The sequence below is a fragment of the Triticum dicoccoides genome, chromosome 5B, assembly GCF_002162155.2.
Source record: "Triticum dicoccoides isolate Atlit2015 ecotype Zavitan chromosome 5B, WEW_v2.0, whole genome shotgun sequence".
In the NCBI taxonomy this organism is placed as follows: domain Eukaryota; kingdom Viridiplantae; phylum Streptophyta; class Magnoliopsida; order Poales; family Poaceae; genus Triticum; species Triticum dicoccoides.
Window position 1 is genome coordinate 638,220,707 of NC_041389.1, and position 22,698 is coordinate 638,243,404.

Here is a 22,698-nt window from a genome sequence, read left to right on the forward strand (position 1 = left end):
TCATGTTCGATCCTGTCTCGGGTGTGAGCTGCAGCTTAGGATTCATCAAGGTTGAATGTTTAAGATCGATCTCCATGAACCGAGTTCTTGAGTTTGCGTGTGTTATGCGGGTCACCCAGCAAGGATCACCATGAGCCGAGACCATGCAACTATATTATCTGATAGTACCAATCAGTGTGGTACAAAAAAAATAATTTGCATCCTCTCATCTTCTCGGCAGACTTCAATTGGCTCGTCGTTTGCATTTCGGAAACTTGATGGATTCATATGCGTTGGGATTTTGCTGTGATCAGCTCGATCGATCCATCATAGTGTTTGGCCGAGAGCACTATACGTACACCCAACGCTTCCTGGACAGAATCCTTGATCCCAACAGCACCTAGAGATTTCAAAAATTCCAATCCAGTTCGTCATTGCAGCAAAGACTAAATACAAATTGCGTCGCGCATCAAGAAGTCACCCAAAATTACGAACTAATTTGATCTCACAGTCACGAGTAGCACAAGGCCAGCTTGTATGATCACCCGGTAGACTTTCCCCAACCACAAGTACACACACCGATCACTCCAGTGCAAACTAATCCAGACTCAAATGTGACATCGCAAATGCAGCAGCTGGGAAGCCTTCCCCATGTCCACACCTGCCGGAGCACGGCGGTTCTCCGGCGAGCCGGCCGGCCACCGCGCCGGTGAAGGGAGCAAAGCTGGGCTGAACTCACACGCCACCAGCAAAGGTTGCCACAAAGTTGTGCAACTTGTGTCCCGTTCAATCGCCTGGTTGCCTATCGAAACGACGGCGGATCAGCGTGTTTCCCATACGTACGTGTTGCTACGTTATCTTGCTACAACACCACGCCGGAAAATCCCATCGTTAACCGGAGCACCCCGTGCCGCCGGCCGGAAATCTCCGGCGAACTCGCACAAAGGCACCATCCTGACCAGTCCCTGATCACCGGCTCATTTCTCCCAGAATACTCAACCAAATCACACAAACTCAATCTCGTTACAAAGCCATGGTCCGTGCCTACACTATGCAAAAAATCACACTCGAATCGGTGCATCCGATCGAGCGATACTTGATCAGAAATCGAGAGGAGAAGCACACTCTGGAAGTCTGGAGGCTGGTTCGTGAGCCGGGGAGGGCCAACCAGGGGGGAAGCAATCCGCGGCATCGGATGGGGCGCGTGGAGGACCGTTGGATGGGAGCGGATCGGGCGGGCCAGGTTTGCTGACGGCCGCTTAGGGGGACGATCCGTGGCGTCGACCAATCAGCGCGGCATTCGGCCCTGCCCGTCTTCCCGACGTCTCCCACTATTTAACCACCGCTTGCTCCGCCACGACCTCATCACCCACCACCGCGCCTCAGCTCACGCATCTCTCCCTCAGCTCCGGCAAGCAACACCAGCTCTCCTCTCCCCTCGCTCACCTGCTACAATGTCGACCGACGTGGCCGCCGATGTCCCGGCCCCTGAGGTGGAGGTGGCCGCCGACCACGTCGTGGAGACCACGGCCGAGGCCGCCGCCGGCGACGCGAAGCCGGTCAAGGAGACCAAGGCCAAGGCGGCGAAGGCCAAGAAGCCCTCCGCCCCGAGGAAGCCCCGCGCCACCCCCGCCCACCCGACCTACGCCGAGGTAAACCCCGAGTCCTTCGCCGAATCTCGCTCCATTCTCGTTGTATCTCGTTCGAATTGCTCTCTGTTCCTTCGTGTTTGCGTTTGATCTGATGGCTCGTTCGTATTTGCGTTTGTGCAGATGGTGTCGGAGGCCATTACCGCCCTGAAGGAGCGGACGGGGTCGAGCCAGTACGCCATCGCCAAGTTCGTCGAGGACAAGCACAAGGCGCACCTCCCCGGCAACTTCCGCAAGATTCTGTCGGTGCAGCTCAAGAAGCTGGTCGCCTCCGGCAAGCTGACCAAGGTCAAGGCCTCCTACAAGCTGTCTGCCGCAGCGGCCAAGCCCAAGCCGGCGGCCAAGAAGAAGCCCGCGGCGAAGAAGAAGGCGCCAGCCAAGAAGACCGCCACCAAGACCAAGGCCAAGGCCCCCGCCAAGAAGGCCGCCGCCAAGCCCAAGGCCAAGGCCCCCGCGAAGACCAAGTCCGCCGCGAAGCCCAAGGCTGCCGCCAAGCCCAAGGGCCGCCCCGCCAAGGCTGCCAAGACCTCTGCCGCCGCCGCGGCGCCCAAGAAGCCTGCCGCCAGGAAGGCGCCCACCAAGAGATCCACGCCGGTGAAGAAGGCCGCGGCCGCCAAGAAGGCAGCGCCGGCGAAGAAGGCCCCTGCCGCCAAGAAGGCCAAGAAGTAGATCCTTGGAGGAACTTCCTAGGGCTTGGCGATAGTTTTCCGTTAGCAGTTTTTCCTGTTCTGTGCTGTTAGTCGAGATGTCCGTGCTGTGTCGAGGGTTCTAGGCTGTAAATTTGAAATCTGGGTTCGGGTGCACCTGTGATCCGGTGCACCCTTGGTGTGTGTGCGTGAGAAACTGTGGCGACGATCGCGTTGTACTAAGCTTATGTATTTGTGTAACTGAATTGGGGTAATTGAATCTTCATTTTAGCAAAATCCTTCTGAAATTTGTCACAGTTTACGTTGATTCCTTTGCCCAAAATGTTTGGTACTGCACAATTGAAATTCTAGTGTTCTCTGCACAATTGAAATCTTGTGCTGTCTCGTGGAACATGGAATCCATTTTGAGATCTGAATTTAGAGTTCGTATTTGATGGCAAATGCCGAGCAAATCTCGTCGGGTGTCGAATCAGTCTAGTAGGTGGCTTCATGAGCTGGAAATAAGAAGGCTGTTGTATTCTTCTCTGTACATGGCCGGTGCCGCCGTCGGTCAGTACACCAGCCGCATGTGATTTTTCCAGGACAGGTTAGGGATGGACGGTAGTTCAGAATGGAAGGCGGGCTTGAAAAGCTCGAGATGGACGAATGTTTTCAGCTATGGCGGGAGCGCGTTTGGGAAAGGCAGCGCGGGCCATTGGAATGGTCCAGAAGCACAGGGGCTGCTGCGCCGGAAGATTCGCAGTAACCGTTGGCTCCGGTGACCTGGCAGTCGCAGTATGTTTTGAGTGGCAAATTTGACAATTTTGACCTCGGGACGAAATCCAATCAGAATGATCTGTCCGTGAAACTATTTCACGCCGATGACTTTTTTGTGTAACGCCCGCCACGCAGGCGTCATACCCTACGGTGCAGCGCCTATCTCTGGGGATGGGGCTTGCCTGCTCCCTTCTACGTACTCCCATCGGTGCTCCCCTTCGCTTATTTTTCATCCAACGGCTACGTCAAATTTTCTCATTCGCGTCCTTTTCTCAAGCCAAGAAATAACACAAATTTCCCGTATTTCTCTCTGGCTTCCCTGTACTGGAATTCTGGAAATAACCACCGTATTTCCGTCTCCTGGCAGAGGGAATCCGTGCGATCTAACCTGCACAAGGACGGTGCACACATTGACGGCATGGCGCGCACAGCTAAGTGGCCGCTACGACACGCCGCAGCGGCGACCCTGGCCGCCTCGACGACGACGTGCACGTTCACGACCGTGTCAACCTGTGCACAATGCCGTGGCCGGCACAGTAGACGTCACTGTCTGTCCTCGCGACGATGCCGGAGGTTTCTCAAGTAGACCTGTGCAGGATGGCATACACGTTCAAGATCGTGGCCTTCACAGCAGACGTCACCGGCCGTCCATGCGTCGATGCCGGAGGTTGCTCGAGCAGACGCACAGTACACGTTCACAACAGCGGCGCGCTCAATGGCATGGTCGGTACAGCAAGCGACACCGACCGTCCTCAGGTCAATACTGGAGGATTGGAGGTGAGTCGAGCTGACTCGCTTGAGGACGACTTACGCGTTGACCGCGGCGTGGCCGGCACAGCTAGCTGCATGGACGGTCCTCGCGTCGATGCCGAGGTGACTCGGACCGGCGCTCATGCTATGGCGCCTATAGGGCCTGCACCAAAATCGGCATGGGTGGCCGCACCTGCACAACCACGTCGCGCGCAGACCGCGATCCTTTCGAAGCCAGCAGTGCCGAGCCCGGAGTGTATCTCACGGCGCGCAGGCAGACGAATCAAGTCGGCGGTAGCAAAAGCTCCAGAGCGCGAGGCCGTGATTCGGCTGTGCTAAGGCCCGGCACGCGAGGCCGTGGTTCGGTAGAGAGAAGTCGGCAACGGACAGCGGCGGACTACTGATAATCGGGTGGCGGCCGGAGAAGATCGGGCGACGTGGCGGTCGCTCGCTAGGCAGTAGTGTACTGTCTGTTTGCCTGTCCGTCCAATCGAGTCGCCGATTGAAGGAAAGGGGAGAGAAGAAGGTATGGACAGGTGCGGGAAGACGGGCAAAAATACTGGACTTTTGGGGTTTTCTTCTGTCTGGAAAAAAGGATGTTGGTCTGGCCGTTGGATGAGCAATAAACGAGGGGAGCAAAGATGGGAGCACGCTGTGGGAGTAGGCAAGCCCCGTCCATCTCTGGGGTGTTGCACATCTGCCCACCGTGACAGTCCCTGGGCCCGCACCGAGTAGTGCAGCGCCTCCGAGCTAGGCGCCACACATTTAAAGTGCAGCGCCTAGCGCTCGGACGCTGCACTGTGACTTATCCAGCCACTCGGCCGCCCCCCCTCCCCCCATCCCACACACCCCAACCCGAGCTTTGCCCCCTCTCCCCCTCTCTCCCCCTCTCAAATCCTCTCCCAAATCTTGCAAATTTGGCGAATTTGTCCGTGGATTTCAAAGTCAAAACCTCCCTCAAGGTAATCTTCTCCGATCCTCTTGTTTTGGTCCAAGTAATGTTATCAATTTGCTTATTTGTTGCTAGTTTGGGGAAACCCTAGTTTTGTTTGAATCTAGAGATTTGCATGGAGATGTGAGATGTTTGTTTGCCAATTTCCTATGATTAGGCTTTGTTAGTATGTTAGGGTTATTCTTATGGGTGTTCTTATGTTGATGCTAGGGTTAGGTTTAGGGCTAGGGTTATGGTTAGGGTTAGGGTTAGGGTTGTTGTTTGATATATATTTTAGGGTTTGTATTCCTTGTCAATCCTTGGATTAGTACTCATGGAAACAATGTTACGTTGTGTTGTTTGAATGCTTATAGGGATGGGAAGAATATGTGTGTTTGTTCATCATGGGGACAAAGACGCCTTCTTGAAACTCAACATTGAACCGGACCCAGATGAGTTTGACATGTTGTTTGATAGTAGTCCTAGCTATGCGGAGCTGTTGCAACAAGTGAGGAAAGATTTGAATTAGATGGACCCTAGTGTTATCGTTGAGTTGGAGGGAAGGCATAATGTAGGTTTTGGAATGCACATCCGTTGGAAGACAATGCGTGTCAACTCGGGGCAACGTTGGGTTGCATACAAGGAAACGGTGGCCGAATCACTAGACAAGGCTCTTGAGTTATTTGCAACGAAGAAGGTTGATTCAAGTTTACATTTGGACTTGAACCGGAACCCCTCCCCTTTGGTTGCTAGTAGCCCCCACCCTTGAAGCGAGATGAAATTGTTGAACCTCTTTTGACCCAAGAAGTGAGGCCAACATTGAGCCCATTTACAAACAACCAAGATGAAGCTTTGCAAGAGGAGAATGATGAATATGCGGACGATGGCAATGAAGTTGATCTCCATGACAACAATGTGGGTGATCTCGACAAATATCATTTGCAAGAGATAATGGACCATTCCATCCCTTTTTCCCGTGCATATGCATCGGACTCGGATGATGATAGTCCCGACGAACAAGTTGATGCGGAGGGGTTCACAGTGAAGGAGGCCGAAGTTTTCGAGAAGGTATTCGGTCGGGATCATCGGACTACATTGTTCAAGGATGTTAGTCTCGCGGATGAAGCCGTGGTAGATGGTGGCCAATGTATATCTATTGGGGTTAGGCCAAGCTCTCACTTTGATTTGGGAGATGACAAGAACCGGATTGCTAAAGGGTCTAAGTTCGAAACCTTCTTGGAATTGAAGATGTGGCTCGACAACTACTCGGTTACGCATTATCGTCCACACAAGGTGGTGAACTCATACGTCAATGCGCGCTACACGGTTGCATGTGCATGTGAAGATGAAATATGTCCGTGGATTGTGCGTGCAAGACCATGGAAAGGAGGTCCCACTTGGCACGTAGTGAGTTGTGTGCCAACTCACATGTGCCGAGGCAAAAGGGTGGCAAGATTGTGTCCCAAGACCACAGACAACTCATGTCCGAGTTCATCACTTACAGGCTCTCCAACTCAATATCCACACTTCCAACAATGAGCGTCCAACATGCCATTGACCTTGTGAAAGCCATCTTTCATTACAAGGTGAAGTACGGTAAGGCATGGAAGGCGAAGCAAGCCGCATTTAAGATGTTGTATGGTACTTGGGAGGAAGCATACAACCGAATCCCTAGGTTGTGTTAGCCATGGCCGCGACAAACCCGGGCATGGTTCATGTGGTCGAGCCTCATGGGCACCAAACAACAGCTCATGAAGGAAGGAAATTCCGAATATTTGGCCGTGCATTTTGGGCGTTCGAGCAATGCGTGAGGGCTTTCGAACACTGTAGGCCGGTCATCACCATTGATGGCACGTTCTTGACCGGACAATACAAGGGCACCTTGTTGGTTGCAATAGCAAGTGATGCCAATAACCGGGTGTTGCCATTGGCATTTGCTTTGGTTGAGGTGGAGAACAGTGACAACTGGGAGTGGTTTTTGCGTCTTTTGAGGACGAAGGTGTTACCCGCTCAAAGGGAAATTTGTGTCATATCGGATCGGCATCCAGGAATTCTAAACGCGGTGGAGATTGACATTCCCGGGCATGCTCCGTTGCACCATCGATGGTGCATGAGGCACTTTTGTTCGAACTTCTATAGGGCATGTGGCCTTAAGGAGTTGGCTGATGATCTTCAAGATTGTTGTCTCGCTTTCTCCGACAAGCGGTTCGCCACTTTGTACCACAAATTGCTCGCACACAAAAAACTAGATCCCGGGGGTCAATACTTTCACAATAGGCACATTCAATACCGGAACAAGTGGGCACGTGCTTTTGATGAAGATGGCCGGAGATATGGTCAAATGATAAGCAATATGGCCGAATGCTTCAATTGGGTGCTCAAAGGTGCACGTGGATTACCCGTGACAGCAATAGTTCAATACACATTTGACAATATGAATGCGTACTTTCTAAAGTACTCGATGGAAACGGATGCACAGATAGCGAGTGAGAACCCGCGCAAGTACAAGTACAAGTTCCCACCCAAGGTTGATGAATGGTTAGAATTTCAATCACGGAAGGCGGACTCAGAAGAAGCTATATTATATGACAACGAAGAGTGGAAGTACGAAGTGAAAGAGCCAGGAGGAACCACAAACGATGGCCGCCAACATGGAGGTCGGGCTTTCAAGGTGTCGTTAACACAATGTGATTGCTCTTGTGGGAGGCCATTGTTGCTTCATCTCCCATGCTCACACTTGTATGCCGCCGGTCACGTTAGGAATGTGGACATCAATCACCCACGCACCGTGAGGGAGTTGGAGTTCTCAATCATGACGGTCAAGAAAACATGGGCTCCCCGCTTTCACCCATATTTTGACCAATCACAATGGCCGGAGTACCATGGTGTTCAACTATGGCCGGATCCGGAGTTGAAGGTTGTTAAACGGGGTAGACGTAAGACAAAGCGTCTTAGAGGCGACATGGACGGATGGGGCCATGGTGGCCGCTGCGAAGCGGGCAACGACCAATTCCAAGAGCCTCGTGAGATCTCCCGTTGTGGGGAGTGCAAAGGTCATGGCCACAACAAAAGAAATTGTACGAAACCAAGGAAAAGGTCCAAGAAAAATGATGCAAGCACAAGCTAACAAGGAGCTACAGAAGGAAGCCAACCGGTAGCCAACAAGTGCCAAGCCAACCAAGTGGTAGCTAACAAGAGCCAAGGCAACCAAGTGGTAGCCAACAAGTGCCAAGCCAACCAAGTGTTAGCCAAAGAGGATCTAGGCAACAAAGAGGTCGGCAACTAGGACTTACAAGAGGCCGTGGTGGTGGTAGAGCTCGTGGTGGTGGTGTTGGCCGTGGTGATGGTCTTGGCTGTGGTGATGGTCTCGGCCTTGGTGGTGGACTTGGCCATGGTGATGGACAGGGACAAGGTCGTTATAGAGGAATGTTTGGATACCTTGATGGACTATTTTCGTATGTTGCTCACTAACTATAATGTTTCATATGTTCTTGTTTTTCATATGTTCCTGTTGTACATGTTCTTCCATTTGTTTTTATTGTCTTTACTGACCATTATGTTTCACTCATTGTAGGTATGGCGGCTTCCCAACCCAACAAACCAACAATGAAGGAGGATGGCGAAGATGAGATGGCAGGATGGTGGGAGAAGGCTGCAAAGAAGCTTAGAGACGAGGATGCAGTCGCACTAAAGAAGAAGAAGGAAGAGGAGCTTGAGAAGAAAAGGAAGGAAAGAGATAGAGCGACAAATGCGATGTACGCCAGGGAGCAAGCATTGGTGAGGAAATGTGAGGAGGCACAGAAGAAGTGTCAAAAGGATTTTGAAGAAAGAACCATGAAACTTTGGGCATTCGCAGCTGAAAAAGAGGAGAGGAAGAACAAGATATTCATGGTGAGGGTGGTTAAGGAGGCTCACCTCATAAGGAAAAGGGAGGAGGAAGAGGAAGAAGAGAGGAAGAAGAATAAGGAAAAGGGGCCTTGCTCTACGCAATAGAGCTATGTCATCTTCAACTTCAACTTGCTTATGGACGATGATCGTGTTATCCTCTAAACTATGCTCTTCGATTTGGTTGTGAAGTACTATGTGTCATGAACTACTATGCCTCCTCCTCGATTTGGTTGTGAACTACTATGTGTCATGAAGTACTATGTATTTCCTCCTAAATTTGGTTGTATGAACTACTCCTCAAGTTGAAGTGCTATGTGTTATGAACTAGTATGTGTCGTGAAGTACTTTGTGCATATGTTGTCTTCACAGTTGTTTGCTTGCTAGGTATCAGTCCTACTTCACATCATCGTACTATGTGTGCATATGCCAAAAAAATCTCTAAGTCCCAGTGCAACGCCTAGGAGCTAGGCGTTGCACTGCTCAGTGTGACGCCTCCAAGCTAGGCGTTGCATAGGTCTATAACTAGCAAAACATTCTGTTTCTCTCTGTACAGTTCTTCCCAGGCATGCAATGCCCAAGAGCCAGGCGCTGCACTGGTGCATGTGATGCCTAGCTCCGAGGCGTTGCACGCCTGGGAAGAGCTATCCAGAGAGCAACAGAAGCTTTGCTAGTTACAGACCTATGCAACGCCCAGCCTGGAGGCGCCACACTGAGCAGTGCAACGCCTAGCTCCTAGGCGTTGCACTGCTCAGTGTGGCGCCTCCAGGCTGGGCGTTGCACACGTTTGTAGCTAGCAAACATTCTTTTGCTCTCTAGACAGCTCTTCCCAGGCCACAAATTCGCTAAGTGTTTGTGTGGCGCCTAGCTGGGAGGCGCCACACTGTACAGTGCAACGCCCAAGAGCTAGGCGCTGCACTGTAGAGTGTGGCGCCTCCCAGCTAGGCGCTGCACAAACACTTAGTATTTTTTTGTCATTTAGACTAGGTCATTTTCAGGCACAGTTCAACATTTTGTACAATAAACAGTAAGGATCTTTAAGTTCAACAAAGACTGTGACCATCACAACAAGTTCAATATTACTAACACCACTCCAAGTTCAATGACATAACAAGTTCCACATTACTAAGAGATACCACAAATTCAAATTTAACATAGAGCTACCACCACTCCAAGTTCAACGACATAATAAGTTCCACATTACTAAGAGCTACCACCACTCCAAGTTAAACATTACAAATAGAGGACGATGACTAGTTCCTTGAGCGCTTTTTGGCTCCCCCCCTCTTGACAGAGATCTTCTTCACCTTCCTAGGAAGAGGAACCTGCTCCGGCTCCGGCTCCGGTTCCTCCATGTCATCCACATCGTCATCCAAATAGTCATCCAAAGCCGCCATCCGCGAGGTGCCGACCGTCCTTTTGCCTCTTTGGGTGAAGTCTTCAGGTGTGTATTTGTTGATTCCCTTCCTAGGCTTTAACTGGTATGCAGATCGAACCTGGTACGTCCCCAAGGTCATATCATCAGCAACCTATGCATCAACAAAAGGTATGGAAAGACCGTGTGTGAGGATATAGTTAGCAATGCATCAACAATTGGATATATGCTCATGCCATACCTCTTGGCTGATCACACCCACATCCTAATCCTCCAAAGGATCACCATGGCCCTGGCCTGAAGTGGGATCTGATGGTGTCACTGACCTAGACCGTTCTTGTGATACATACTCGGGGTCATGACAACCGAAAAGGTTTGATAGCCGCCTTAACTTTTGGCCCTGGCGCTGCAACATGTACAAGTGAGTGAGACATCGAACGTAGCAAAACATGTTAAGTGCTACTTTGAAGGAGATGTGAACCTTAATGAATGCTCGAAGTGCACCTTCCTCATCGCTTTTGCCAGCCGGGGTTGTTTCCAGAATAGTCTCGGTCTCATCAACTGCTTTCTTGATCTGGGCATGCTATGAACAGAAACGATATTAACGTGTTAGGCAAGCGAAGATGAGAATAAGTGCGAATGGAAAAGCAAAAAGGGAAAATACCACAAAGTTCATCATTGGAGCTGAAGGGATCACTGAGTTGCCTTTCTTGTCTAATGCATTGTACTTGTGCTGGGCTAGCTCATAAAAACGGTCGGATCTTCCAAAATCTCCTCAGCATACGCCGGCTTGCATACCTCCACATGTGTACTTCCAAGAAACCATGTGAGATAGTTGTTGAATGCGACCGGGCAGTGCTCACGAAGCTGGGCTCGTTTTCCAGCCCTAGCTTACTCCACACTAAGGGCGAACTGTACAACATACTTCCTGTGATGCTTGGCCCAATCCTTGATCTTCCGCTGCTTTTTCCTATCCAACCTGCAAGTTAGAAAGAAAATATTACCACCATCGAAACCGCCGAGAAGCCGCTAAGTGCTCAAGGTTAATTATATCTTACCCGTGTAGCACCTTGTCCGTGTCCTCCCACTCCGGCGGGTGTGGCTGGAGCAAACCAAACTGGCGGAACACCCGATGTGGCAGGTGAAGCTCAACCGCCCAGTTGCATATGAGTGGGCACCGTATATGCCAGAGATCCCTATCCCTAGTGCACATCGGATTCAGCCTAAACTCTATAGGGTTACCAAAACTCTCTCCTTTTCCATACGGCTCCCATTCCACCTGCAAAATGGGATAGAATGCAAAATTGATATCGAGTTACAATAGAAGCATGATAATTGATAACCCACAAGTATAGAGGATTGCAACAGTTTTTGAGGGTAGAGTATTCAACCCAAATTTATTGATTCAACACAAGGGAAGCCAAAGAATATTCTCAAGTATTAGCAGTTGAGTTGTCAATTCAACCACACCTGGATACCTTAGTATCTGCAGCAAAGTATTTAGTAGCAAAGTAGTATGATAGTAATGGTAACAGTGGCAAAAGTAAAGATAACAGTTTTGTAGTAATTGTAACATTAGCAACGAAAAAGTAAATAAGCGAAGCACAATATGTGAAAAGCTCATAGGCATTGGATCAGTGATGGATAATTATGTCGGATGCGATTCCTCATGTACTCCCTCCGTTCCGATTTACTCGTACTAAAACAACGACGAGTAAATCGGAACGGAGGGAGTAATAGTTATAACATAGGGTGACATTGAACTAGCTCCAATTCGTCAATGTAATGTAGGCATGTATTCCGAATATAGTCATACGTGCTTATGGAAAAGAACTTGCATGACATCTTTTGTCCTACCCTCCCGTGGCAGCGGGGTCCTAATGGAAACTAAGGGATATTAAGGCCTCCTTTTAATAGAGTACCGGACCAAAGCATTAGCACTTAGTGAATACATGAACTCCTCAAACTACTGTCATCACCGAGAAGTATCCCGATTATTGTCACTTCGGGGGTGTCGGATCATAACACATAATAGGTGACTATAGACTTGCAAGATAGGATCAAGAACTCACATATATTCATGAAAACATAATAGGTCCAGATCTGAAATCATGGCACTCGGGCCCAAGTGACAAGCATTAAGCATAGCAAAGTCATAGCAACATCAATCTCAGAATATAGTGGATACTAGGGATCAAACACTAACAAAACTAACTTGATTACATGGTAAATCTCATCCAACCCATCACCGTCCAGCAAGCCTACGATGGAATTACTCACGCACGACGGTGAGCATCATAATGGTGATGGAGGATGGTTGATGATGACGACAGCGACGAATCCCCCTCTCCGGAGCCCCGAAAGGACTCCAGATCAGCCCTCCCGAGAGAGATTAGGGCTTGGCGGCGGCTCCGTATCGTAAAACGCGATGAAACTTTCTCTCTAATTTTTTTCTCTATGAAACGGAATATATAGAGTTGGAGTTGAGGTCGGTGGAGCATCAGGGGGCCCACGAGACAGGGGGGCGCGTCCAGGGGGAGGGGGCGCGCCCCCGACCCTCGTGGACAGGGTGTGGGCCCCCTGGCCTTGATTCTTTCGCCGATATTTTTTATAATTTCCAAAAGTTATCTCCGTGGATTTTCAGGTCATTCCGAGAACTTTTGTTTTCTGCACAATAAACAACACCATGGCAGTTCTGCTGAAAACAGTGTTGTAGGACTTTGAAGTATGTCTAGAGGGGGGGGGGTGATTAGACTACTTGACCAATTAAAAACTTAACCTTTTCCCAATTTTAGACTTTGGCAGATTTTAGCTATCTTTGCACAAGTCAAGCAATCTTCACACAATTCAAGCAAGCATGCAAAGAGTATATGAGCAGCGGAAATTAAAGCATGCAACTTGCAAGAATGTAAAGGGAAGGGTTTGGAGGATTCAAACGCAATTGGAGACACGGATGTTTTTGTCGTGGTTCCGATAGGTGGTGCTATCGTACATCCACGTTGATGGAGACTTCAACCCACGAAGGGTAACGGTTGCGCGAGTCCACGGAGGGCTCCACCCAAGAAGGGTCCACGAAGAAGCAACCTTGTCTATCCCACCATGGCCGTCGCCCATGAAGGACTTGCCTCACTAGCGGTAGATCTTCACGAAGTAGGCGATCTCCTTGCCCTTACAAACTTCTTGGTTCAACCCCACAATCTTGTCGGAGGCTCCCAAGTGACACCTAGCCAATCTAGGAGACACCACTCTCCAAGAAGTAACAAATGGTGCGTTGATGATGAACTCCTTGCTCTTGTGCTTCAAATGATAGTCTACCCAACACTCAACTCTCTCTCATAGGATTTGGATCTGGTGGAAAGGAGATTTGAGTGGAAAGCAACTTGGGGAAGGCTAGAGATCAAGATTCATATGGTAGGAATGGAATATCTTGGCCTCAACACATGAGTAGGTAGTTCTCTCTCAGAACTGGTAAGTTGGAAGTGTAGGTTTGTTCTGATGGCTCTCTCCACGAATGAAGAGGAGGTGGAGGGGTATATATAGCCTCCACACAAAATCTAACCGTACAATTTACCAATCTTGGTGGGACCGAATCAGAAAACTTGGTCGGACCGATTCAGTAAACCTAGTGACCGTTAGGGTTTTCTGTGGGACCGACATGCAACTCGGTAGGACCGATATGGTTAGGGTTAGGGCATAATGTAATCTCGGTGAGACCGATTACACAAACTCGGTGAGACCAATTTTGGTAATTAGCTAACCAGAGAGTTGGTCAGGTAAACTTGGTGGGACCGATTCGCTCTTTTCGGTGGGACCGAAATGTTACGGAAGGGAAACAGAGAGTTTACATTGCAATCTCGGTGGGACCGATCGCTCACTTCGGTTAGACCGAAATGTTATGAAGGGAAACAGAGAGATTACAATCCCATCTCGGTGAGACCGAGATCCCTATCGGTGAGACCGATTTGCCTAGGATTTGTGGCAGTGGCTATGACATTTGAACTCGGTGGCGCCGGATAGAAAGAATCAGTGGGACCGATTTTGACTTTGGGTTTAGGTCATATGTGGATGTGAGAAAGTAGTTGAGGGTTTTTGGAGCATATCACTAAGCACTTGAAGCAAGAGGCTCATTAAGCAACACCTCATCCCTCCTTGATAGTATTGGCTTTTCCTATAGACTCAATGTGATCTTGGATCACTAAAATGTAAAATGTAGAGTCTTGAGCTTTTGATCTTGAGCCAATCCTTTGTCCTTAATATTTTGAGGGATACACTTTCATCATCCATGCCATACCATTCATTGAGCTTTCCTGAAATATTTGTCTTGGAATAGCATTAGCTCAATGAGCTATATGTTGTTATGAATTACCAAAACCACCTAGGGATAGTTGCACTTTCAATCTACCCCTTTTTGGTAATTGATGACAACATATAGATCAAAGCTTCGACAAATGATAATAAGATTGAGAAACATCGTCACTTTGAGAGGTATGTGATAAGCAAGAGCTCCCCCTAAATTTGTGCATAGTTTAAGATTTGCTTTGGACTGCAAATGCACAAGGAATTAGGCTCATGGATTACTCTTCCATTTCACATACATCTTGGTGGAGCGCTCAAAATAGTAAAATTGAATACATGCACTCATCACCAAGCAAAGTGAATGATCATATAAGGATACGTAAGATAATATCATCTAACAAGCATAAGTGTAGCTTATGATCAAACACATGATCATCAATGTCACACAGATAATAGCATAGTATCTCAAGCAATCAAAAGCAAACAAAGTTCAACCAAGAAGACAAGAGAGAACAAAAGCAAACTCTCTCTCTCGAAGCCTATGATCTATACATTTTTCTCCCCCTTTGGCAACAAGTTACCAAAAAGTTCCTAGAAAATGCATAGTACTATATCATCTCTCAGGCTTGGTCTTCAGTTGGTGGTGTAGAGATGGCTCCTTGGACGAACACTTCAGTTGATATGGATGGAGCTGAAGGAGTTGGTGCTGGAGCTGGTTGCACTGGAGCTGTAGCTGGTGCAGATGAAGTGGCTCTGGTGTCTGTTACTCGCTCTGCAGCTGATCTCTGAGCTCGAGGCACTCTGGCAAATGCATCAGTAGTTGTCCTGCCCTTCCTCTCCTGCATGTCATCCTGTAGCTGCTCCACAACTGACTGAATCCCAGTTACTTTGACATCTAAATCATAGAATTTTTGTTCCATGATTCTTTCCAGGCTCTCCTGGTTTTGAGTTAGGGTGGCCAACCCCTTCTCAATCCTCAGAGTCTGAGGTTCTCTTCCTTCTGGCTCTTGTGGCTGCTTTGGGCAAATTGCTAGGAGTGCTTCTGCTGCCATCATCTGAAGTGCTAGAGGGACTAGTGCCCTCACTCATGTGAATCTGCTCTTCTGACTTGTTCTGACTATCACTTTGGTCTGACATGCTGAATACACTGACTGCTGACCCTGTGAATAGTTATAGATGAGATAGAATGGATGAGCATCACAAAATGTAGAGATTTTTGCAAAAAAGTGATTCAAAAACTTAGTTTTAGTTTTCCACAGAAAGCATTTCGGATCAACCGATTTTCAAACTCGATGATACCGAAGCAGCTTTTGGAACCTAAACTAGTGATCTCGGTCAGACCGAGTCATAGTTTGGTGGCACTGAGACTGCTAGGGTTTCACAAAGTTCTAAAATTGGTCACACCGATTAGCAATTCTCGGTCAGACCGAGAGTTACTAGTGCAATGGCGTTAGCCAAATCGGTGGGACCGAGTTTTTCAACTCGGTGGGTCCGAGATGGTTTTGGCGGAAACCTAACCCTAAATTTTTAAATCGCATCTATTCTAAGGATTGTTTTGACTGGATAGAGGTGTTTCAATCATGGCAAGAATCATAATGAACACAATGTGTTGAGAATCAAACGAGGATAGCATTGTGATCGAGTTCATACCCTAGTTCGGCGATGAACTCGCTACGGCGGCAACAGCGGAGATGAAATCTGTTGACAGCGGCGGAGACCAGCGACAGGAGGCGGCTGGCGATGAAGTCGACGATCCGGAGACCTAGAAGGCAGAGCAAGCTATGCGCGGGCGAAGAGGTTTGGAGAAAGTTTTCCAAATTTTTGCCTGTGTGAATATATATAGCCCGACACTATCGGTGTGACCGAGTGGAATGACTCGGTGGCACCGAGATGCATGACTGTTGACAGTTACAACAACTCGGTGTGATCGAAAAGTTCAAATCGGTTGCACCGAGATTGAAAACCTAGATCGACTTTGTGATCTCGCTATGACCAAAATGGAAGAATCGGTCAAACCGAAAAGCACAAAGAAGTTTTGGAAGTTTAAGTCTATGACGAATCGGGGACTCCGAGTGCTCCTCACATAGAGTGGTTCGAATCTGACTTGATCAAATTTTGTGATGTAGCATGAATAGAGTTTGAGACGAGAAAAGCATAGATGCTGGAGAAGGTTGTTAGGCATTCTTGTCCATCCACTTGGCCAAAGAAAAAGAAACCAGTCAATCAAAACAACAAGTGGATGTCTTCGAATGAGTGAAATATACAACCAACATGCTCACACAATAAAATGGCAAATGAAATATGTGGCAAAGCATGCACAACCAATTCTAGCATCTATCAAGCAATTGGCGATGACTAGGTCATCTATATATGAGTATATTGACTTAGGAGTCAAATGAGAACATTTGATCATAGTTTATACTCATCGTTTAAGCTCAAGTGGGGTTACCACTTTTACATAATGCATTGATGTGTTCACATCATTAGAGTTGCTTTGACTCAATTCTTAGAGTTAAGCTCCCCCTAGATGTGAGATCCCCCCTTAGAGGGATGAACTAACCTTGGGTTTTGTCGATGATGACTTCATGTAGGTGTTGAAGATGTGGATGCTCAATGTTGATGTAGATCATTTGGAGCAATCCTTCAGAGCGAGTTGCACTTTCAATACCTACATGGGTTAGTCCCACAAGGAACAACCAAGAATATCCATAGACATAGAGTGATGCACACACAGGATGATGTCCATGAAAACATTAGGTTACCTTGTCCCTTGCCTTACTAACATGAGGGTTTGTGACTCCTTAAACTGGTGCACGATATGGAAGTTGATTGCATTTGTCCTTGCCATAATGATATGAGTGAAGAATGTTGGCGGAGTCACCCTCAAGAACACTCTAGTTCTTCTTCTTCGGGATCCACATCATCTTCATGGGAATCCTTGGAGTTGTAGTTGTACTTGATGAAGTAGAACTTGACGTAGTCTTGGGAACCCACTTGACCAAGTCCTTAGGTGCTTCTTCAAATGCATCAATCTCCTCTTGAAGCTTGTCCTTGCCTTTGTCCTTGTGGTCTTGTGGTGGAAGATCATCTTGTGCTTGTGTTCCCTTGAAGGAAGTAGGATCATACTTCTCTTGTTGAGGAACAAACTTCGTCTTGGGGTATTGATCTTCTTCCCACTCAACTCCATTGGCATTGAACTTTCGTTCAAAACCAACACCTTGATTCTTCCGGTGCCTTCCTTGCTTGTGTACAATTTCCTCGAATTGCTTACTCCCGGCAAGGCTCTTGTATACACCTTTCTCTATAATTCCCTTCAATAAGCTATTTTCTTGCTCAAGTGTAACTTGGCTAAGAGAATCATTAGTGGAATCAAGAGAACTACTAGAAGCAACAATATTGGATCTAGCATTATTATTGTTACTACTAGAGGAAGAATCTTTCTTGTTCTTGTTACTTGACTTGACTTGAGGCATGTAAGTAGATAGTAGTAAACGCTTGGCAATGTAAGAAGAACTTTTCTTACGGAGATCATCATTGATTGCCTTTAAGAACTCATGCTCTTGCTGAAGATTGAGCTTTTCAAAGCGTAACTTCTCATGAGCCCTTAAAAGTTCTCGATGATCTTCGAAGATAGTTTCATGAGCTAACTTAAGAGTGTTTAGTTCTTTAGTTAGAAGCTCAATCTTCTCCTTATCATTGTCATTCGTTTTATCTTGATTAACATGATTAATTGATGTTTCATCATAGTATTCATTACTAGAGTTGTCAATAAGTAAATCATCATCACCTAACAAGTCATCTTCATCACTATTAAAATCAACATAGTCGGGGTGTGTTACCTTAGGACCTTTGGCCATGAAGCATCTTCCAATTCCTTCATTTGGTGAACCAAAATATGTCGTAGGAGTTGGTTGACACAAGTGCTAGACCAACAACACCTTCATCTTGAGTATATTTGGAGTCGGAGTGTTAGCTTCTCCCGGAGTGATTGTCGGAGTCGGAGCCGGATGCCCATTCACCAACATGAGCTTGATGTCTTCGTTTTGTGTAGCTCTTTGATGACTTGTCCTTCCTTTCTGAATCCTTGCTTCTCCGTGAGGGTCTTCGTTCATAACGATCATCTCTACTCCTTCTCTCTCTTGGTGGTGATTCTTCTCTTCTACTTCTTCTTTTTGGAGAATCTTCTCTTCTTTTGTAGGGTGCCGTACACTCATTGGAATAGTGTTCGGGTCTCCCACAATTGTAGCAATTGCGCTCTCGACTAGAAGATCTTTTGCCATTGTAGGACCTTGACTTAGAGCTTCTTTCTTTGCTTCTACTCTTGTAGAATTTGTTGAAGTTCTTCACCATTAAGATCAATTCTTCATTGAAGGTTTGTTTCTCACTTGATGATGTGGGGGCTTCACATGAGGCTTTGTAAGCACGACTTGACTTGTTGTGAAGTTCCTCCTTATCCTTGAGTGACATCTCATGAGCAACAATTCTTCCAATGACTTCCGTTGGCTTGAGATCTTTGTAATTTGGCATCATTTGGATCAATGTGCACACGGTATCATATTTTCCATCCAATGCTCTTAGGATCTTCTTGATGATGAATCTGTCGGTCATCTCTTCACTTCCTAAGCCAGCAATCTCATTTGTGATAAGAGCAATCCTAGAGTACATTTCAGCGACACCTTCACCATCCTTCATTTTGAACTTGTCAAGCTGACTTTGGAGCACATCCAACTTGGATTCCTTGACGGAGTCAGTACCTTCATGCATATCAATCAAAGTATCCCAAATTTCCTTTGCATTCTCAAGATGGCTGAATTTGTTGAATTCTTTGGGGCACAAGCCATTGAAGAGGATATCACAAGCTTGAGCGTTGTATTGTAGCATCTTCAATTCATCCGCACTAGCTTCACGGTTTGGCTCTCTCCCATTAAAGAATTCACCTTGCAAGCCAATACACACAATAGCCCAAATGGCAGGGTTATGTCCGAGAATATGCATTTTCATCTTATGCTTCCAACTAGCAAAATTAGTGCCATCAAAGTAAGGACCTCTATGGTGATAATTTCCCTCGCTAGACGCCATACTCTCCTAGGTTGTGAAACCAAGGCTATGACCACCAAAAGCTATGGAAATCAAAGCAAATGGAAACCTGGCTCTGATACCACTTGTAGGACATTGAAGTATGTTTAGAGGGTGGGGGTGATTAGACTACTTGACCAATTAAAAACTTAACCTTTTCCCAATTTTAGACTTTGGCAGATTTTAGCTATCTTTGCACAAGTCAAGCAATCTTCACACAATTCAAGCAAGCATGCAAAGAGTATATGAGCAGCAGAAATTAAAGCATGCAACTTGCAAGAATGTAAAGGGAAGGGTTTGGAGGATTCATACGCAATTGGAGACGTGGATGTTTTTGTCGTGGTTCCGATAGGTGGTGCTATCGTACATCCATATTGATGGAGACTTCAACCCACGAAGGGTAATGGTTGCGCGAGTCCACGGAGGGCTCCACCCAAGAAGGGTCCACGAAGAAGCAACCTTGTCTATCCCACTATGGCCGTCGCCCACGAAGGACTTGCCTCACTAGCGGTAGATCTTCACGAAGTAGGCGATCTCCTTGCCCTTACAAACTCCTTGGTTCAACTCCACAATCTTGTCGGAGGCTCCCAAGTGACACCTAGCCAATCTAGAAGACACCACTCTCCAAGAAGTAACAAATGGTGCGTTGATGATGAACTCCTTGCTCTTGTGCTTCAAATGATAGTCTCCTCAACACTCAACTCTCTCTCATAGGATTTGGATCTGGTGAAAAGAAGATTTGAGTGGAAAGCAACTTGGGGAAGGCTAGAAATCAAGATTCATATGGTAGGAATGGAATATCTTGGCCTCAACACATGAGTAGGTAGTTCTCTCTCAGAACTGGTAAGTTGGAAGTGTAGGTTTGTTCTGATGGCTCTCTCCACGAATGAAGAGGAGGTGGTGGGGTATATATAGCCTCCACACAAAATCTAACCGTTACACACAATTTACCAATCTCGGTGGGACCGAATCAGTAAACCTAGTGATCGTTAGGGTTTTCGGTGGGACCGACATGCAACTCGGTAGGACCGATATGGTTAGGGTTAGGGCATAACGTAATCTCGGTGAGTCCGATTACACAAACTCGGTGAGACCGATTTTGGTAATTAGCTAACCAGATTTGGTCAGGTAAACTCGGTGGGACCGATTCTCTCTTTTCGGTGGGACCGAAATGTTACGAAAGGGAAACAGAGAGTTTACATTGCAATCTCGGTGGGACCGATCACTCACTTCGGTTAGACCGAAACGTTATGAAGGGTAACAGAGGGATTACAATCCCATCTCGGTGAGACCGAGATCCCTATCGGTGAGACCGATTTGCCTAGGATTTGTGGCAGTGGGTATGACATTTGAACTCGGTGGCGCCGGATAGAAAGAATCGGTGGGACCGATTTTGACTTTGGGTTTAGGTCATATGTGGATGTGAGAAAGTAGTTGAGGGTTTTTAGAGCATATCACTAAGCACTTGAAGCAAGAGGCTCATTAAGCAACACCTCATCCCTCCTTGATAGTATTGGCTTTTCCTATAGACTCAATGTGATCTTGGATCACTAAAATGTAAAATGTAGAGTCTTGAGCTTTTGAGCTTGAGCCAATCCTTTGTCCTTAATATTTTGAGGGATCCACTTTCATCATCCATGCCATGCCATTCATTGAGCTTTCCTGAAATATTTGTCTTGGAATAGCATTAGCTCAATGAGCTATATGTTGTTATGAATTACCAAAACCACCTAGGGATAGTTGCACTTTCAAGCGTCAGTCCGGGTTAGTTTCATTCAAATCATGCAAGTTAGAGTCCAAAACAAGGGCAAAAGTGTTTGGAAAAGTAGATACGTTGGAGACGTATCAACTCCCCCAAGCTTAAACCTTTGCTTGTCCTCAAGCAACTCAGTTGATAAACTGAAAGTGATAAAGAAAATCTTTTACAAACTCTGTTTGCTCTAGTTGTTGTAAATATGTAAAGCCAGCATTCAAGTTTTCAGCAAAGATTATGAACTAACCATGTTCACAATAACACTTAGGTCTCATGTTTCCTCATATCAATGGCATAATCAACTAGCGAGCAATAATAATAAATCTCGGATGACAACACTTTCTCAAAACAATCATAATATGATATAACAAGATGATATCTCGCTAGCCCTTTCTGAGACCGCAAAACATAAATGCAGAGCACCTTTAAAGATCAATGACTGACTAAACAATGTAATTCATGGTAAAAGAGATCCAGTCAAGTCATACCCAATATAAACTAATAGTAATGCATGCAAATGAGAGTGTGCTCTCCAGCGGGTGCTTTTTAATAAGAGGGTGATGACTCAACATAAAAGTAAATAGATAGGCCCTTCGCAAAGGGAAGCAGGGATTTGTAGAGGTGCCAGAGCTCGATTTTAAAATAGAGGTGAATAAAATTTTGAGCGGTATACTTTCACTGTCAATGCAACAACTATGAGATCTCGATATCTTCCATGCTACATACATTATAGGCGGTTCCCAAACAGAATGGTAAAGTTTATACTCCCCCACCACCAACAAGCACACTCCACGGCCATCCAAAACAATAGGGTACCGTCCATACCAACAACAGTCCTGGGGGAGTTTTGTTTTAATTATTTTGATTTGCTTTGATCTTTTTGATCATGGGACTGGGCATCCCTGTTACCGGCCATTTTCTCGTGAATGAGGAGCGGAGTCCACTCCTCTTGAGAATAACCCACCTAGCATGGAAGATATAGACAGTCCTAGTTGAAACATGAGCTGCTCGAGCATACAAAACCGAATTTCATTTGAAGGTTTGGAGTTTGGCACATACAAATTTACTTGGAACGGCAGGTAAATACCGCATATAGGAAGGTATGGTGGACTCATATGGAATAACTTTGGGGTTTATAGAGTTTGGATGCACAAGTAGTATTCCCGCTTAGTACAGGTGAAGGCTAGCAAAAGACTGGGAAGCGACCAACTAAGAGAGCGACAACAGTCATGAACATGCATTAAAATTAATCTACACCAGGTGCAAGCATGAGTAGGATATAATCCACCATGAACATAAATATCGTGAAGGCTATGTTGATTTTGTTTCAACTACATTCGTGAACATGTGCCAAGTCGATTCACTCAATTCATTCAAAGGAGGATACCACCCTATCATACCACATCACAACCATTTTAATAGCATGTTGGCACGCAAGGTAAACCATTATAAGCTCCTAGCTAATTAAGCATGGCATAAGCAACTATAATCTCTAATTGTCATTGCAAACATGTTTATTCATAATAGGCTGAATCAGGAACGATGAACTCGTCATATTTACAAAAACAAAACAGGTCGAGTTCATACCAGCTTCTCTCATC

The 22,698-nt window shown here is 46.7% G+C and overlaps 1 protein-coding gene across 1 annotated transcript; it reads left to right on the forward strand.

Annotated features, from left to right (window-relative positions):
- The first annotated feature begins 1,331 nt into the window (after window positions 1-1,331).
- On the forward strand, window positions 1,332-2,551 carry LOC119312241 (histone H1-like). The gene is made up of 2 exons (XM_037587967.1): window positions 1,332-1,631; window positions 1,752-2,551. The coding sequence occupies exons 1-2, from the start codon at window positions 1,434-1,436 to the stop codon at window positions 2,295-2,297; spliced, it is 744 nt and encodes a 247-aa protein (XP_037443864.1). The 5' UTR covers window positions 1,332-1,433; the 3' UTR covers window positions 2,298-2,551.
- Window positions 2,552-22,698: the final 20,147 nt, after the last annotated feature.

Bases quoted from the DNA above. Each gene is read 5' to 3' on its own strand.
- LOC119312241 (XM_037587967.1), top strand. From the start codon at position 1,434: ATGTCGACCGACGTGGCCGCCGATGTCCCGGCCCCTGAGGTGGAGGTG. The intron at 1,632-1,751 runs GTAAACCCCGAG...GCGTTTGTGCAG, and splicing joins CCCACCCGACCTACGCCGAG to ATGGTGTCGGAGGCCATTAC.